Source organism: Hyperolius riggenbachi, chromosome 3 (assembly GCF_040937935.1).
Source record: "Hyperolius riggenbachi isolate aHypRig1 chromosome 3, aHypRig1.pri, whole genome shotgun sequence".
NCBI classification, from domain to species: Eukaryota; Metazoa; Chordata; class Amphibia; order Anura; family Hyperoliidae; genus Hyperolius; species Hyperolius riggenbachi.
Window position 1 is genome coordinate 258,541,708 of NC_090648.1, and position 19,558 is coordinate 258,561,265.

Consider the following 19,558-nt stretch of genomic DNA (forward strand, 5'->3'; position numbering starts at 1 on the left):
TCCGTGGAAAAATGCACTATTGATGAAACTCAGGAGCTGATTTGGAAAGCACCATATTAGTGCAATGTTTCTCCTGGTTCAACAAACCCACTCGTATAGCTGATTTCATGTTGGATGCTTAGCCTGTGTGGAGAGAGCATTGGAAGAGTACTATGCAGTTATACATACATTTATTCCTTACATGGGTCAGATATTAAATGATTTAAAAAAAATGTAAACTAGAAAAATATGATGCAATTTCTTTGCAACTGTTTCTTAAGATAGGTAAGTAAGTATCTGCTTTCACTGTGCTATATAATGGTAAAGCATCCTTGGCTGCGAGCAAATGCAGTATTTTCTTGTGCTGGTATTAATATTCATAGACTATTTACTTCTATCTTGATAAGGGATACGTATTCAAGCTAGAACTATGAATATCAATTTATTCTGTGTGACGCCTGTTGAGAAGAGCCAGTGGGTTCCAGTTGTTAAAAAGAAGTTACACAAGTGTGTTTTTTTAAAATGTATCTATACCGCTTCATCTGAGAGTTTCAACATCCTTTGCTGTTTTGCCCCTTTATCTTATCGGCACACTTCATTTAAAGAGGAACTGTAACGAAAAAACGGCCCCTGGGGGGCTCACGCCGTCCTGCGTCCCTCGGGGGTCTCGCTGTAGCCCTCCGTACAGCGGTGACGTAATATTTACCTTTGCAGGCTCCTGCGCAGGCGCTCTGGCTGCTTTCGCTCCGAAGGAGGCGGAAATACCCGATCGCCGTCGGGTCCGCTCTACTGCGCAGGCGCAAGTCTCCGGCGCCTGCGCAGTAGAGCGGACCCGACTGAGATCGGGTATTTCCGCCTCCTTCGGAGCGAAAGCAGCCACAGCGCCCCCGCTGGAGCCTGCAAAGGTAAATATTGAATTGAACAGTCGGCACAGTCGCCGGCTGTTCGGAGGGCTGCAGCGAGACCTCCGTGGGACAGAGGACGGCGTGGGAAGCCTCATTAGGATCCTGAGGCTTCCCCCACCCGAGGTGAGTACCCCCCAGGGGATCTTTTTGTTGTTACAGAGTCTCTTTAAGAAAGAATATTAGTTTGCCTTGGTATTATACCATATATTGTAAACCTATTCATCTTTTTTTTTTTCAAGTGAATTACATGAAAAATTTCAGGGAATATGTTAGTGATGTGGTACAAATAACCAGTGTAAAATTAATTACTTTAGTTTCAATTCTAGGTTATTTCTCAGAAAATTATTTTCACAGCTTTCCCTCAAGGCAGCAAGACCGTTTATAAGTCTGTATCCTGAGAGGTAGCTTGCCTTTGTAAGCTGTGCTAAGATTAGCCATGTACTCAATTTCCTTTATCCTCATGCCTTTTACTGGTACATTTTAAAGAGTTATGGAAATTATTGTTGCCATGGCAACTTAGACATCCTATAAGTTATAACAAGGCCATCATAATTCTTTGTGTCTTGCATTTAACCATTTCCTGCAAAATGGCCGTTTATAAACATGCAATAACGCATGTGTTATACAACTTACCACTGTGAACCTAGCTTTTAGTCTAAATAAGACATTCATAAGTCCTGGTATTCTGCTACAGCACACATGCGCCATGGAAGAGTGTGTGTTAAACCACTCTACGCTATGGGCTGAAAGATTTGAATGCACGCACATTTAAATCTTTCAGCCCATAGCGTAGAGTGGTTTAACACACAGATTATGTACTGCTGTTTTAAACTACCAGCAGTATTTCTATATCATTATTTGTTAATTTGCTATGGTCACATTTTATTTAACTACATATTTGCTGTTTATTTCACAAAAGTGTAATCATTTATGTAAACATTACTTTTCGTATAAAGAATATATTTGGTTATTAAATAATAATAATTATTAATAATAATAATTAATTAATAATAAATTGTAACATTTATCACAATAAAGAGAGCAACATTTAATTTTTCTATTTAAAAGATATCGGTGCCTCAAATGAGTATATTGTCATCTAAAATAAGGTCAATACAGGGGCTGCATATAACAGTTTAATGAGCTTTGCAGTGAGAGAGATTCATTTGATTTTTTTTTATATAAATAAAAATGCTGTAACTAGAAATGGTCAATGAGATATGTTAATATTTCTGATTTAATGCTAAGGCTAGGTTTGTAGTGGTGCGTTGCTTAATGCACACATTAATATGGGTGTGAACTGCAATGGAGACTAGACATAGACATTATTTCAGAGCCAAGAAGTGCCAAGTTAAAATGTGATCAGTTACCACGCAGAAGTGTGGACAGCATCATAAAATTTTATAGGCAGTGAGTAGACATGCAGTATTATTCTGAAATGCAAATGATACACTGTGAACAAGCCCTAAGTGTATGCAGTTAGGGATTGACCAATCAAATGCACTTTCTGAGAGTTTTGATTGACTCAGTTCCCAGCTGCAGACTTTTTTCAATTTTATGTGCAAGACATAATTATTAGCATCTCATTGACCATCTCTAGCTGTAACATAATTAACTTTGAGGTTTACAATATATATCAATAATCAATAGAAATGGACTCTTTCTTTCCTGACTTTGAAGAAACTATGCAACAACCTTCGCCTGGGTGGTTCACTTGATACAGCCTATAAGAGAACAGCAAATAACATAGAAAACATATCATTTAAACTCATAGGACACCTCCTGGATTTTCTACCATAAGATATATTTTCATTTTTTTTTTTTTTTACAAAATCCCCTTGTGTCACCTAGCAAGTGAAAAGGCACTTAAAGTAGATACGTGATGTCAAACTAAAGTTACATTTTCAGCACTTTGCAATTGCAAAAGTACCAAAATAATTTTGAGTATTTTCTTGCTTGCTGATAATCTAAAAGGCATTTTATTAACAAGATGTGAAAATATCACCTAGGAGAAAACTCAGGAGGAAAACATAATTGCATGTGGGCCCAGACCTGATATGCAATTAACCTTTTTTCCTTTGTTTTCTCCCTGGTGATATTTTCAAAATTGCCATTAAAATGCCTTTTAAATCACCAGCAAGCAAGAAAATACTCAGAATAATTTTGATAGTACTTTTCACCTACTTTTTAGCACTTTTTCAGTTGCAAAATGCTGAAAAGTTATTCTAAACAGAAGACAAAAAATTATCTTGTAGAGAAAAAGTTAATTACATATGGGCCCAGGGCCCATATGCAATTAACTTTCTCTCCTGAGTTTTCCCCTTGGTGATATTTTTAAACTTGTCAATAAAATGCCTTTCAAGCCACCAGCAAGCAAAAAAATACTCCTAGTATACCTTTTCACCTACTTGTTGGTACTTTTTTAGTTGAAAAGTGCTGAAAAGTTATTTTAAAGTGAAAATGAAAAATATTCTCCTAGGAGAAAACTCAGGTGAAAAAGTGAATTGCATATGGACCCAGGGGCCACATGCAATTAACTTTTTCACCCGACTTTTCTCCTAGGAGATAATTGTTCATCTTCAAATTAAAATAATTTTCCAGCACTTTTCAAAAAAAAAGTACCAAAAAGTAAATGAAAAAAGTACCATCAAAATTATTTTGAGCATTTTCTTGCTTTCTGGTGGCTTAAAATGCATTTTATTTACAAATTTAAAAATGTCACCTAGGTGAAAACTCAGGTGAAAAAATTAATTGCATATGGGCCCAGGTGTGCAAAGTTGATCGAGACTCACCCCCATATGCAATTAACTTTTTCTCCTGAGTTTTCTCCTAGATGTTATTTTCAAACTTGCCTTTTGCACCACCAGCAAACAAGAAAATACCCAAAACAATTTTGGTAGCACCTTTTCACATATTTTTGGGTACTTTTTCCATTGCAAAGTGCTGAAAAGTTATTCTAAATGAAGATGAAAAATTATCTCCTATGAGAAAACTCAGGAGAAAAGGTTACAGTAATTGTATATGGCCCACAGACTCAGACCTCGTTCACATTGTATTCCGTTCATGTTAGCGTTCTCGTCTCTAATTTTTGGAGGAGTTTTTTTTTCTCCTACCGGTGCTCGGGTGTGCGCTGTGGTTTTTGTAAAGCGCTTCAATAAGTGCTTTTTCAGAGCGATAGCATTTTTTCATTCCCTGACGCAAGTCAGGAAGTGAACTCTTTGACCCGGAAAAGAATAAATACAATGTATTTATTCTTAAAAATGTGAATGCAATCGCTGCACAAATCGATTTTGTGAGCATTTTGCGTTTCTCCTATACCTTCCATTGAGGCGGAATCACCTCGAAAATGGTCCACGCACCACTTTTCTGCCTGCACAATGCACGACCTGCGCTGATATACACATTCATTCATTCATTCATTCATTCATTCATTCATAGACATTTATTGCACAAGCGTTTGGCAGGTGATTTTTAAAATCGCCTGCGTGTGAAAAAAGGCTGAAAACACCTCCAGTGTGAACGAGAACTCAAGGATTTCACTGCTACCAAATTTTTTTCCTATAAGAACTGACTGAAAGTGGTGCGTAATTATGCCCTAGCCAAAATACTAGTTTTAGATCACTTGAAAGCCATAATGCTTTATCACCATTGCAAAATGTTTTAATAAATGTTTTCTAAAATACTCAACAAACTCCTCAATCAAATACCATATATAGTCGCATACAATCCGATCTGTGTATGAGCCAAGATACCCACTTTTACCTCAGAAACCAGGAAAAAAAAGTGATTGACTCGTGTATTAGCCCCCCACCCCCCACAGTAGTTAGATGTGTCCCCCGTACAAGTCATTTCTTCTCCCCATAGCCAGATGTGCCCAAAGGATGATAAAGCTGTGTCTCACAATGTCACTAGATGGCATTATAGATAGGAGACACAGTGATTACTACACAGGAAGAGCATCAGATCATTGCAACGCTGACATGTTGCTGGCACACTCCGCTCCCCAAGGTAGTCTTAAGCAATGCACTCTGCACACTATGTTGCAGGGGATGAAGGACACAGACGCAGCAGGAAGCCAGCTGGCAAGAGCAGGATCACTAGTGCAAGATCCTTACGCTCCTCTGCTGGTAACAAAACTGGCTCCACCAACCGGTCTGCTCTGCTGACTCACATATAAGCTAAGGGGGTAACTTTTCAGCACATTTTTTGTACTGAAAAATTTGGCTTATACGTGAGTATTTACAGTATAAGAACGAGAAGCTTCATACTATGGCTTGTATGCATTAAATAGCATATTCTCTTACTGGAATGTTAAAGAAATGTATTAGCAGCAAGCTTATCTATGTCTCCATATTAATGCGAATTGCCTCTGAATTAAGATCACATAGGGCCCCAGGCAACTAATCAATTTGTAAAACCCCTTCCCTCCCACTCCATCTCCCAGTTTGCTGTTTGAAGGCATGATGCTAAAATGTTAGTCTAGCAAGCAAGAGCAATGCACAATAGATAGTAAAATTATGCAGCGGAGTTAACCAGATACTACAGTTAAGTAACCATATGCCTCCATATGTGTGCATTAATCAGCCCCCCCCCCCCCCCCCCCCAAGGCAGTAGCTTACTAGCTTGAGCGCGTCTGTGCAGAGGATTGCAAAAGGTAAATATAAGTGCAGATTTAGATCATTATCATGTTGGTAGACAAAATATATTTAATGATCTTATATTTGGACCATTTTTTCAAAATTGTGTAGTATAAATGTTTAAGTAGCCAGATATACACACTTCTTGTAGCTTCTGAACCCATGTCTTGATGTGTAAAGCAATCCTATGTAACTGGTGTTGTAGACTTTGGTTATATTTCAGTTTTCTTCTTATTCAGAAAGAAAAGCTGAAAATGGATAGTAACTCTGACTTGGTACAATTGTAAAGTATCTGGTAGAGATAGTCAATTATATGCTAATGATTCTGGCTTCTATGTAAACTTAATACAATTGCATGAAGTTTGATATCAGGCCAATACAATTTTATGGGAAGTGCATTTGGTTGGCACAATTCCATACACTTTGCACTAAATTTGAATGCAAGTGGGAATTATTTGATCATCTCATTGATCTTATCTAATGTCTAGCAATGTTCAAAAAATATTTGTACTTATAACACCAGATGCCACAAGATCTAAAAAGTCAGATTAATTATGTTGAGCTTAATGTTAACTAATATTTAAATGTGCACGCTTTATAATACTGTGTTTCTTGTGTAAAACCCTTTCTACAACTTTGCTAATCGTACTAAGAATTCTTTGCTAACAGTTCTATATCTTTTTCAAACAATTAACAGTTCTATATCTTTGTCACTGTTCTGTTAATTCTAATGATTGGTCCTAGGCTGTTCCTCCCCTTCCTTTAGGAATGGTACCTTCTTCCAGTCTCTCCATGTGCATGAAAAGTGACAAGCATGGGTCCCCATATTTCTACTTATTGGGCCACCCTAAAGACACGGTTTGTAAACTCTGCATGCATATTATCTTTTTCTAATCTTGTTTCCTTTGTTCTACTTACTTATTCTTCCAAAAAATGTATGTCATCATTGCACAGTACTTTACCTGTCTATGTTTTATGTAACTACAACAGTGTACATACTCTTCTCTCATAACCCACACTAAAATACTTAAGCTTACAAATCATCCTAATACAAAGCTTACTGTAGCTCAGTAATCATTCAGTTCAGTTGAGCATGGATACATATATATATCGAGAGAGAGAGAGAGAGAAAGATATATATATATATATATATATATATATATATATATATATATATATATATAAATATATATATATAAATTTAAAAAATATATGTGCACCTTTCTTTCTGCAGAGCTGCCCTAGTTAGAGGAAGTGCATAGTTCTACATGATTTAGTAGAATACCATAGTACAGGAATACTGTAGGCTGTGATACTGGAAGTCTGAAATATATGAACTAAGAGTGAAGTAGTGAGTGCTCTTGAACCAAGCTTCACCGGGCTTGTGTGACTGAAGGGAGGGGTTTCACCGCCAATTAAAAGCCAATACTGTGCAAAAAAAAAATACACTTAAACAAGAAAGGTGTTGCATATGTTTCAAGTTTGTTTAGAGATTATTTTGAATTTATGCTGAAAACTCATTATACGTTTATTTTTAGCTCAAATATTTCTAATGGGATATTTCTATCACTTTATGGTAATGGTAAATGGAAAACATTCACAGAACCAATGCTTCTACCAGCAGGACTGGATCTTGGCAGAGTCAGTCTGCTACTTGAATATGGTTGATTTTATTATTATTATTATTATTGTTCTCAGTGGGTAAAGCATGTTGGGGGGACATGCATGAAACATGAATAGTACCATTCCAGGTTTTGGGAGAAACTGAACCACATGACTGCAACTTTTCTGTCAGAGACTATTGTGAAATGGAAGGATTATGGAGTAAATAATCAACTTTTTAGGCAAGTTGGGAGGTTTCTGTGCTATCTGGAAAATTACATATTTAAAAAAGACACATACCTCAGAGTCAGAAATGTTTCCATGTTGTGTTAAAACCACATACATATTAGTATGTGTACAAGAACTAATTCAGTCAGAGTCCTACAGATAATGCTGTATTAATTGTGTCTACTGCTGTTACAGCAAACTTTGTATGTACCGTATTTTTCCATAAGACTCTCTGGACCATAAGACCCACCTAGGTTTAGAGGACAAAAACCAGGGAAAAAAATATACCAAACCTGGTGCGTCCATGGTGCAGGGGCATCTTGAATAGCTTCTCCTCCCCCCAATTATTATGTCCCTGTGTCCCCTTGTACCTTTTGTGTCCGTATTTGTGCCCCCTGTGTCCTCATATGTTCTCCTCTCTGTCTCCTGTCCTTATCTGTCCCATGTCTCTTGTGTCCTCTATCCTCTGTCTTGAGTCCTGTGTGTCTCCTTTCCTGAGTACTGTGTGTCCCCTGTCCTTAGTCTTGTGTGCAGTGGTGTGTCTGGGTTATATGGCACCTATGACAAACACTGAAATGGTGCCTGTCCCCACCCCCACCAACCAGACCTCCCTTCCCTTGTAAAAACAGCACCTGCCCCCCTCCAACACATGACACCCCTGTCCCCCACCCCAGTATATGATATGACGCACACCCCCATCCACCCAGCACATGACACCCTGTCGCCCTCCAGTAAATGACACCCCTACCCTGTCTGTCCCTCATCCTCTCATCACATAATATGGCCACCAACAGCACATGACATCCCTCCTCTGCTCCCCCAGCATGTCCTTACCCTCAGGCCTCAGATGAAGCATGTGGCACCCACGGCTCCTGGGGTAATGTGCGGCTCACGAGAGGGACAAGTATTACCTGGACAGAGGGAGAAGCCATCCATATTCCTCAGCTGCAGCAATTGCATCCGACACCGATAACATCCCGCACCGATGACAGCCCGCACCTAAGCGAGCAGGGAGTGAGCGGCAGGGCATCCCAGCTGACCTGCAGGCTGCAGCTTACAGCATAACGGGGGAATAGAGCAGGAATGAGTAGCCGTAATCATCCATAGGAAAGCCACTCTGAGGTCTGTGCATGCTGCCATAGCGTCTCTCTCGTCGCTTCCGCTTATGTCACTAAAGCGGAAGTGACGAGAGAGACGCTATGGCAACGTGCACGGATGCCCTGCCGCTCACTCCCCTCTCGCTTACGTGCGGGCTGTTATCAGTGCGGGATGTTATCAGTGCCTGATGCGATCGCTGCAGCTGAGGGATATGGATGGCTTCTCCCTCTGTCCAGGTAAAACTTGTCCCTCTCGTGAGCCGCACATTACCCCGGGGGCCATGGGAGCCACAGCCTAAGCACTTTGTAGTGGAATTCCCCTAGAGACTCAGGGACATTGGAGGGGACACGGGATAGCAGCCGGGGACTCAGGAAAGGGGACACATACCCGGGCAAAATTGTTACATTTGGACCATTAGACGCAGTGACTTTTTTCCTCCATTTTTGGAGGGAAAAAAGTGCGTCTTATGGTCCGAAAAATATAGTAAATACGGGTATCTGGCTGATATAGTTTAATTTAATAAATGATTAGCCTGTTTCCAATTTAGTTCTCTTCCAACAAAAGTAGTCTCTGAATATTGTGTTAAAACATTTATTGAAGCCATTCTGAACCAGTGGCACGGTATTTATGTGGCCTGAAACTGATCCGTGCACGGTGTCTATCAGTTTGTGTTATGGGTACTATGTTTATCAGTTGCCTGTTTGTTTTATTCATGTCTTACCTTTAGATTGTATTATATTTATTTTAATAACCCCTCTCCACGTAAACTTGATCTAAAAACCATGTCAAGTCTTGAAATTATTTTATGTAAAAATGATATTAATAACAAGATGGGGCTGATACTAGGTATTTGTGAGAATCAGAAAATCAGTGAAAACATTTGACAGGAAACTCAATAAATGGGGATATTGGTTGTCCCTTGTTTATGAAGGCACATAGTTTGTATTCTGATATCATGTTTTCTCTAACCTGACTAGAGCAGTTGATAATTTGTGTCATTGATAAGGTGGCCTTGTTAAGGAAAAGGTTACTTTATCGCTATACCATCTGTGTCTATTATCATTTTCTCTAATTTATTCAAAATGTGCAGTTTCATTGTTTGAGATTTAGGCTAGGTTCACAGTGATCAGTTGCGTTGCAGAAAAAGTTTGCATGTCAATTTACTGCCCATACAATTCCATGGGTCTGTTCACAGTAAGGGATCACATTATTCTAACTCGCTGCATGCAGGCTTTGTGTTAAAGTCTATGTCCTGTCTCAGATGCAGTTCACACACATTTTAAGGTGTGTGTTATGCAACTGAGCACTGTGAATCCACCCTAAAAATCAAGAATAGAGCAGTGTTACTATCTTTGAGGGCTAATTCACAGTGCATCAGTTGCGTTACAGACTAATTCTGCATGTCAATGCACTGCTCATACAATTCTATGAGCCTGTTCATATCGCCCCATTGTGTAACTAATCATGTTATTCTAACTCGCTGCATGCGGGCTCTGAATTAACGTCTATGTCCAGTCTCCATTGCAGTTCACATACATTTTAATGCACGTGCTACGCAATGTACCACCATGAATTCTGCCATAAACTTTCGAAAAACATATAGTGGGGTAGAAATCATTTCAGAAATTCATATTTAACAAAATCAGACTTCTATATAATTATATATTGTAACTAATTAATTGAACATTTTGTTGTGGGATATAGATCATTTGAAAAAACAGCAACTTCAGGACCTGTATAGCAAATAAAAGTCAAAGAGCACAACTCAATCCCGGAGTGCTAGATGCAGCGCAGGTTAATGGAAAAACAAACGTAAGGGAATGAAAATTGGCAGAAATATATGAATGTTACACTACTTTCTGGCCCAATCAAATTGTACTTTATCAACTTTGATTATGATATTCTAGTGTTAAAATATATACAGTCTAAGCCTACATGCAGAATGTAATACTGTTTATTGTTTAACTGTACATCCATAAAAAAAATATTCTAGCATAGTTGAAAAAAATAGTATTTATTGTAGTTATCACTGTGAGAAAAAAGTGCATTGCTTCAGCTGCTACTCCGGACTAGAAACCGAGAGAGAGAGAGAGAGATCAGTTATGGATAGCCTTATGTAAGAATTTGGATATCCATTGCTTCTGTTTTAAGTAATTCTGCATGCATGGGATAGTATGGTTACTAAGTAGTTATTACTATGGCTTTAAAGCTCTGGGCCTCTACACTAATTACACTATCTGCATGGTATTTGTTTTTTCTTCATGTTTGCATGGGTTTCCAAAGGTGCTCCAGTTTTTTCCCAAAACTAAAAAAAAAAAAAAAAAATTCTGTTAGGTTAATGGACTGTTCCCCAAATTTACTTTTGAGTGCTTACTCATGATATATGGCAGTTACATTATACATTGTAGGTAAGTTAACTGCGAATCAGTGGGTGGCTGACAGCCAGCAGCTGTCCCTTCCCTTGAGGCTTTTTTGTTAACTTCTTCTTGTGCTAGTAAAACCTGCTGTCTCCTCAATAACCTGGGCCCCATTGGTAAGAAGAATATGAACTGTAGAGCTCTGTGCTTGATGATCTTATGCATATTCAAGACCCAGGAAACTTTATTCAGCATCAGACAGTGTTAAAAGGTTACAGCTGTACTAACTATTCATTCTCTGCAAAATTGTTTGTCTGGACTGCTGGTAAAAATTAAAAATGAAAGTTCCAAATTCTTGTGCAGGTTAAGTTGTGACTAGTTGTTTTCAGATTCTAAATCCTTGTAACATGGAATTTAATTAGGGATGGTCAAATGTATACAATGTGCAAATGAGCCAGTGAAAATGCTGCAGCAGCACTAATTGGCTCATTGCCAAGCTCAATCAATTAGCATAAAAATTGCAGTAACCCTTAGTTATTAGCATCAATAACTATCCCTATTTCTCACTATTTGGATCACATACGAGTGCTATATAACTCCCAGTATCTTCCCTTGAAATCTTCATGGAAGGAATGTTTTGGCTGGAGTGTCCTCCTTACCAACCAGAAGTGTTGCTTTGTTTAAAGTTGGGGCTGGTTCACACAGACGTTAAATGAGGCATTTTAAAAGTAACGTTTTTAGGGATCTACTGCCATCGCATGCAAATGAATGGGGAGCGTTTAGTACAAGCTTTTGCAGGCTTTCATGAAAAGCTGGCAGTTGATATCTGCGTCTTGTCTCAAATGCAACATGCAACTTCTAGAAGGCGTTTGAAAGCCAGCAAAAGCCACTGAAAGCCCTTGAGAGCCAATGAAAGCTCATAAAAGCCCATCCTTTCCCTATACTTCCTGCAACAGCCACCAAAAGCACAGAAAATGCAACTCTCTCTTGAAAGCTATTAAAAGCTTAGCTGTTACATGCTGGCATTCCTGAAAAAAACAAAAAGCATAGTGTTTGACTATGTGAACCAGCTCTTAGAGAAACTGCCAAAGTTGAACTGCTGAATTCTCTATTAATATAGAGAATTAAGGAGACAACCTTGTGTGGCCTTAAACTGAACCTCCAGACTAAAAATCTACTGAGCAGCACTGAAAAGGCTTGGTGTTTGTTTAACAGTTTCACAGCATTAGAACTTTGTTTTTCTTACCCAAGCCTCATTTTTAGTTGCACAGAAGCTAAGCTCCACCCCATCAAAGAAAACTTCCTATGCATTTTTCCCCTGATGCTCTGCAAAGCATGATGGGATGTCTGATGTTGTTGTTCTCCTTCTGCTGTTTTGGCGCAAATTTGGTTTTTTTTATTTTGAATTTGAGATTTGAAGCCTAGCGCGTGCAGCTGGGAGGGGTAGAACTATGTCTCATGCTCCTTGTCTCCTCCTTTCAACCAAAAGATGGCTGCCCCCATGAAATCACAAACATTTGCCTGTTCTTTTAAAACAGGGTGGGTAAGAGATTATATTACCCATCTATTTTAATTAACATAACTAATGCAACTTAATGTCAGTATGTTTGTTTAGGCTGAAGTTCACTTTTAAAGGGGATATAAATGATAATGGACACCACAGAAGCAGACACTCCAAAGTGTAAATCTCACATCTAGGTTCCCAAAATGGCATACAATACTAGAAAATCAGTAATTCAACCTGCCTGTCCACAAATTGAAAGAAGTCTTGGGAGGACATAAGTATTTGTATAATATATGCAAACTATATAATAAGCTAGTATTAACTTTCATTTCCATTGATCAGACATTTTGACACTTGACATTGAGACTTGTGATTGATTGTTAAAGTCTTCCTCTAGGTTGTAATGAAGTGAGGGTAGCACAGAAAGGCAGCTACGATATCTCTTGTGTGTATCTTTTTTTTCTTCATTGTTTTTCAAACAAAGACTCTGCAGGATACATTCTTACAGCAGAAATTTAAAAAATAGATTGTTGTTATGCTTCAAAAATTGAAGGAAAACAGTCTTGCTGGGCATTTTTAATTTAGGATACCAGTATGTTCAGCTATGAGCTTTTTGTACTAGTAAAATAGAATGATGGAATTGACTGCTGTGAAAAAAATCACAAAGGACAATACATTTGTGTTTGTTTAGTGTTCTTAAAGAATGAATGCTGTAACAATAACATACATTTACAATACTGATACTTAGAAAAGTGTAGAGAAGTTCATCTAGCTCTCTGAAAATACTCTACAAGTGCTCACTGTTATCCTGGTGGGGTTTTTTTACAATAGAAATGCACCACCAAATTGCCACATTAGTGGCAGCTTCTCCAAGCACTTGATGTAAAGACTTTGTGATGTCATCGCCCTGCTTTATTATACATTTCAGCTTTTAAATATGGAAGATATAATTTACTTTAAAGATGTCAAGTTGATTGTAGTATGCTTTGTAACCTAGTTAAGGTCCCTAGAATGACAAACATTTTGAATGTTGGCAAGATGTCTGTATGGGCCTCTACATTATGGTTTTTCCAAATATGTATATTCCAAACCACAAATTACTTTGACATGGTATTATGTGCTCCATACATATACAGTACATGTGATTAACAATGCGATCCTCTTTAAATTTTCGGTGCACAACTCTGCCTTTTTAAAAATATATATGATTATTAAAACATATATTATTTATTCTTTATTCTATTTATTGCATTCAAATATAAACATCAGATCAGTGCCATATAATATTAGGACAGCATTCTGAAACTCAAGTGAATCAAAATTCATATGTTGCAAACTGCTATTGTAACATGAAGTTAGGTGACATTATGGTCTAGTTTGTGTACTAACACATTTTAAGTACTTTCATGATGAACAAAAGTGGTCTTAATTGGTTGTTTTCCCCAGCTATAGGTGCTTAACTAAGGATTTGTATGATGCTTACTCTGCATTATGCCCTTCTGTCTTCTGCAGTATGCATTCTTGGCAGCACAGTGGTGTACTAAGGTCCATTCCCCACAGAAATTAGATGTACAGCACAAGAAGAATTGAATGCATCAGCATTTGGTCACTGCACAGTAAGCACACCCTGCAGTGACATGTGTTTATGCATAATTATATATAAATGGCCATTTGTCAAGTAGCTTTTGTGTCTTTGTAATTAAACCAGCAACACATCACCTCCCCTAAACAATGTCTTCACACTCCTTTAGCTTATAATTGATCAAATGAATTAAAATGTGAAAACACTTTGCATAATTAGGGCATTGCTTACACAGAAGGCAATCAACAGGCTTTACGGTCAATCAAGAAAAGAAAAAAAAAAGGAAATATATTGCATTGCTTGGCTTGTTTTATTTGTATTTGTAGTATATGTATACAATATTCCATATTTATCTTGGACATGAATAAGCAGCAGTTTCAAATTTACTGTGGACATAAGTATGGTATGTTTTAACATTAAAGGAAGACAGCTGACTTTTGATCCATTGCTCCATGATGCATGCAAAGCTATATGACGGTCTCCAAGACCAGACAGCTTTAACCCCACCAAATAATTAGGAACCTCACGTAATGATGTAAATATAATCTGGATAAGGAAGTAGAATTATCGAAGAGATATAAAGACATGAAATTCCAAGATAACTCTACTTCATGTATGTTTTCATTCCGTTTAGCTGAAGGGTAACTTTACTAATGCATGCTTGCTTTGCACTTCTAATATTAGTGTCATAAATCACCTCCTATAGACTTCCCTGATAAACACACATGTATTTTCATGGATGGGTCCACTAACTATGAATTATAGACCAATGTCTGTATGTTAACAGAAGCAATGCAGTGCTGACTACGGTATATAAAAAAAAAAGTTACCATAGCTTGCTGCTAATTGGAAGCATGTTGCACATGTTGTGGTAAGTCAACCACAGGTTTTTGATTTAGAATTAAAAAAAAAAACTTTTTGGAACACACTACAGTATATTTATAGTAATAGTGGATTATGGGACAATGTACAACAGGACACTGTTCAATGTTATGCATATATAATCTTCTCTTGATTACATCTGTATATATGTTGGCTGGGGGAATTATGGACTGACAATTGAGTTAGGGTGACTTAATAGATATTAGACACAGTACAAACATCGAACCTAATCTATTAAAACGATGGCATTTATTAACCGTAATAAAACATCAATTCAATCATGTATAGTTTTAAAATGCTAGTACTTTTCCAGATTGACCCCACTGGGAGTGCAGGGTAGCAGAGGAGTTTGCAGACAGCAGTGCGCAGAGATGCTACATAACTTTGAACTGCTTTGGGTAGTACAACGCTAACAGCTGCTGCTTTAAGATCAGTATTCAACAAGATTACTGCTGAAATCGAATCTAATATCTCACAGCGCAAAGTGGTAGAACAAGTAAACGACCCATATCAGGAAGATATTGATTATTTCTGGGTTTACCACTTATTGAATTGTGTATAGCCAACTTAACCTTAAAGGGATACTGTAGGGGGTCGGGGGAAAATGAGTTGAACTTACCCGGGGCTTCTAATGGTCGCCCGCAGACATCCTGTGCCTGAGCAGCCACTCACTGATGCTCCGGCCCCGCCTCCAGTTCACTTCTGGAATTTCAGACTTTAAAGTCTGAAAATCACTTGCCATGTCCTCAATCCCGCTGATGTCACCAGGAGCGTACTGCGCAGACACAGACCGTACTGGGCCTGCGCAGAGGACACGGCAACGCAGGTGCAGTGGTTTTCAGACTTAAGTGAACCAGAGGAGGGGCCGGAGCATCGGTGAGTGGCTGCGCAGGCACATGGTGTCTGCGGGGGACCATTAGAAGCCCCGGGTAAGTTGAACTCATTGTCCCCTGACCCACCTACAGTGTCCCTTTAATCAGCGATGCATAGGGTAGAAGGAGATTAACGCATATAGGGATTAAACAGTACACTTGCAGTAGTTTTCAGATGAATCAGTTTCAATGTATGAGATAGGATAGTGTAATGATGAGCCTTCTCACAGCCATACATTTCCTACATATAAGACCTTATTATTCTGGAACATATTACATTTGGAAGAGTTTAGGATTAACCAAGTACCATTTTAATTATAAAATGTTTTAGTACTCTATGTACCATACAATCATAAAAACTAAAATGTTCACGTTCTTCCAAAAATAACCGCAGACCATTATAAAAACTGTCAGTGGCTGGATTTAACGTGATCACTATATATCTGGTGTATGAAAAATGGAGCAATAGGTGCATTTACAGAATCTGGAAACTTAAAGGGTCTGACTGAGTGAAAAAAAATTGGAGGATACTGGTACTAAATGTCTAAACATTTAGTTGCTTTGATGTGCATTGTGGAAAAAGTAAAAAAAATTTCAAAGCAAATACCAAATTATTACATATCCTGAGTTAAATGTTAAAATTTCTGCTAGAATGAAATTCTATAACGGAAAAAAAACTTTCTTCAAATTAGTAATGCGGATGTACTTATTAAGTCATGTTTTTATTTTGAGTTCAAAAGTACCTATTTTTGCCTTTTCTACTTATCTCTTCAGTCTGTTCCTAAACTTGACTCTGCGTGAAGTCATATGATGAAGTTAGAAAGAACAATCCATACAGAGAGCAGGCAGCAAAACAGAGTGTGTTATTTTTAATGATATACATGCATGCAAGATGATAGGACCATTTAGTGAGAAAGCAGGTGCACTGGGTACACCTTCTTCTGTGCCAATGCTTCCATGTGCCTAGTCATATGTCTGATGTACAGTTATAGTGATGGATTTGCAGAAGTGAACAAGCATGTTAGTTTTTGCTAATTTTGTTATTTTACTCCTGTAAATCGAAATGTACTCATGGGGTTCAGCTGGTTAACTCAGATTATCACACCACTCCAAAATGCTGCTTATTTAGTGACTATTTTGTCAACACATGAGACTAGTTTAGCTGGATTCTCATCACTTATAAGTAATTTGATCACTACTGATCATGTTGCGGTTTGTAGGATTATAGAATTCTACATTACAGAAACTGCCTTTTAGTGCATTTTTAATGAATATTAAAACAATTACAGTTTAACAATATTTATAACCCTTATGCTGTTCACAGGGCAGTTTTAGAACAATATAATAAAGGCATAATTTTCTTTGTTGACAAATGGATCATTAGCTAAGTAAACAATTCTTGCAGAATTAATTATTTGAGCCCATTTAAAATAAACATTTCTAGAGCTTAAAGGTCCGTACACACGCCGGACTGCAGGAAACGACGGGTCCATCGTCACCTCCTGCTGGGCGTGTTTTCAGCAGACAGTCCGGCGTGTGTACAGTCTGTCGGAAGACTGATACGGCTGTTTCTGAGCGATCCGCAGCAGAAACAGCCGTATCAGTCTGCCGACAGATTGTACAGACGCCGAACTGTCGCTGGAACGCCCACCCAGCGGGAGGTGACGACGGACCCGTCATTGCCTGAGGTCCGGCGTGTGTACGGACCTTTAAAGTCATATGGAAAAAATGATGCTCTCTTATCTGCAGACAAAAAAAAATGATTTCCTACTGATATGATTATTAAAGTTCAAAAATACAATTGGTCAGTATCATGAGTCTTTGTTCCATGAGTGACCAGATAACTCGGAAAACAAACACATTTGAAATAAAAATTAGATGATGGTAAGAAATGGGCCATGATCTGATAACCAAACAATAATTTGTTAGGGAGCAGAGAGGTGGAGGCTGGCACTGCTGTACATGTGTTAAGTTGAGATAAGATAAAGGTGCACTTACAGCAGGTGAAATTGGGATGCTGCATGGCTGTGTGAGTGTCAGGACTGGAGACCTCCATGAATGACAGTTGTGCGCTGCTAGCGCTTGCTTACCACAAGATTTAAGCTGGGGTGGGTCATTGTAGTGTAGGTCAAATGACCCAGCACTTCCCCCTATTGTGGTTCTATAGGCGCTCCCACCCATTCCACCACTGCCAACATCGCTGCATGTGTCATTTAACCCATGCTACAATGACCTGCCTCTACCTCTTTGCGCCCTTGAACATTTGTATTAGTGTAGACTTCTGGGCTTGAGTACACTCCAGACTGCATTTGGGATAAGGACCAGCGCTGCATACAGGAAAATGTTTTGGAGTACAGTCCAGTCTTTTGCACATATAGCCTATAAGTGCTGGCATTCTCTATCTCAACAATAATTTGTGGCTATAGACCTGCTTTACTTAGGTTCTCCTGAACTGGAGAACTAGGTAACATTTTACCTTTAGTGGAGAAATGACAAGGAGCCAGCTCCCTGAAATTATATCCATAAAACATACTGTATCTCACACTGACTATCACCTTGTGCACTTGGAATTTCCAGGAACTCTGTAGGAGATGGTAATGTCAGTATGTGCCTCCTATTGGCCGGATCTATGCATATAGCCAGAACAGAGATCCAGGACCTTTGAGCCTGGTATAATGATGCACATTTCTGTATGAACTACAGAAACATTTCCTAACCAGGAAGGTGTCCTTGTGTACAGGGGTTTACAGGCTTTGGGGCAAGCTGGGCACCGTACTGTAAAACAGAGAATGTATACTATGTTTTATGTCTGTATTTCATTACACAATTATAGTATACCTAATGGTCATTCAAATTAACATTATATGACTTATGGACTGTTATTATCTTTGTCATACAGTATATGACTATTAAGGATAATTGTAATTTAAAACTGCGTTTTATAACTTGACAGTTATTTATGGGCCTTTAATCCCTCACCCTGTATTTCGTTTTCTAATTTATGCATTACATAATTATCTTTCTAAAGAAGTGTGGAGTCAGGAGAATTCTTTTTCACTAACCTTGCAATCCTAACTGTGACCTGAAATGACCAAGGTGTGAGGGTTTCAAACTTCTGCTCCCAAAAAGGATTGTTTCTAAATAAATCCATGCCAGATTTTTTTGGCCCCTCCAATACTCCAGTGGTCTTCAGCCTTGTACATCCTTAATCCTCATACACAAGCTAGACGGAACACTGCTTAGGAGGCTGGTCGAACCTCCATCTGCCCCTCTTCGCCCCATGGTGTCATAAGTATCATCACAATGAATCTTTAACCACTTGAGGACCGTGGGCTTTACCCCCCTTAAGACCGGCCACTTTTTTTCCATTCAGACCACTGCAGCTTTCACGGTTTATTGCTCGCTCATACAACCTACCACCTAAATGGATTTTGGCTCCTTTTCTTGTCACTAATAAAGCTTTCTTTCTTATATATATTGGTTTGGGTAAAAGTTATAGCGTTTACAAACTATGGTGCAAAAAGTGAATTTTCCCATTTTCAAGCATCTATGACTTTTCTGACCACCTGACATGTTTCATTAAGGGGCTAGAATTCCAGGATAGTATAAATACCCCCCAAATGACCCCATTTTGGAAAGAAGACATCCCAAAGTATTCACTGAGAGGCATAGTGAGTTCATAGAAGATATTAATTTTTGTCACAAGTAAGCGGAAAATGACACTTTGTGACATAAAAAAAAAAAAGTTTCCATTTCTTCTAACTTGCGACAAAAAAAAAATGAAATCTGCCACGGACTCACCATGCCCCTCTCTGAATACCTTGAAGTGTCTACTTTCCAAAATGGGGTCATTTGTGGGGTGTGTTTACTGTCCTCGCATTTTGGGGGGTGCTAATTTGTAAGCACCCCTGT

The 19,558-nt window shown here is 38.5% G+C and overlaps 1 protein-coding gene across 13 annotated transcripts in view; it reads left to right on the plus strand.

Moving 5' to 3' along the window:
- MAGI2 (membrane associated guanylate kinase, WW and PDZ domain containing 2) overlaps window positions 1-19,558 on the plus strand; it is a 1,075,940-nt gene that overhangs the window by 1,029,126 nt on the left and 27,256 nt on the right. For 3 of the 13 annotated variants that reach the window (XM_068276199.1, XM_068276198.1, XM_068276200.1), the window contains exon 22: window positions 6,288-6,379. The exons of 9 other annotated variants lie outside the window; for them this stretch is intronic. In XM_068276199.1, coding sequence (XP_068132300.1) covers window positions 6,288-6,379 — 92 coding nt within the window. Of the gene's footprint in view, window positions 1-6,265; window positions 6,380-19,558 lie in introns of all 13 variants that reach the window. One more of the 13 variants, XM_068276203.1, reaches the window with a different exon arrangement.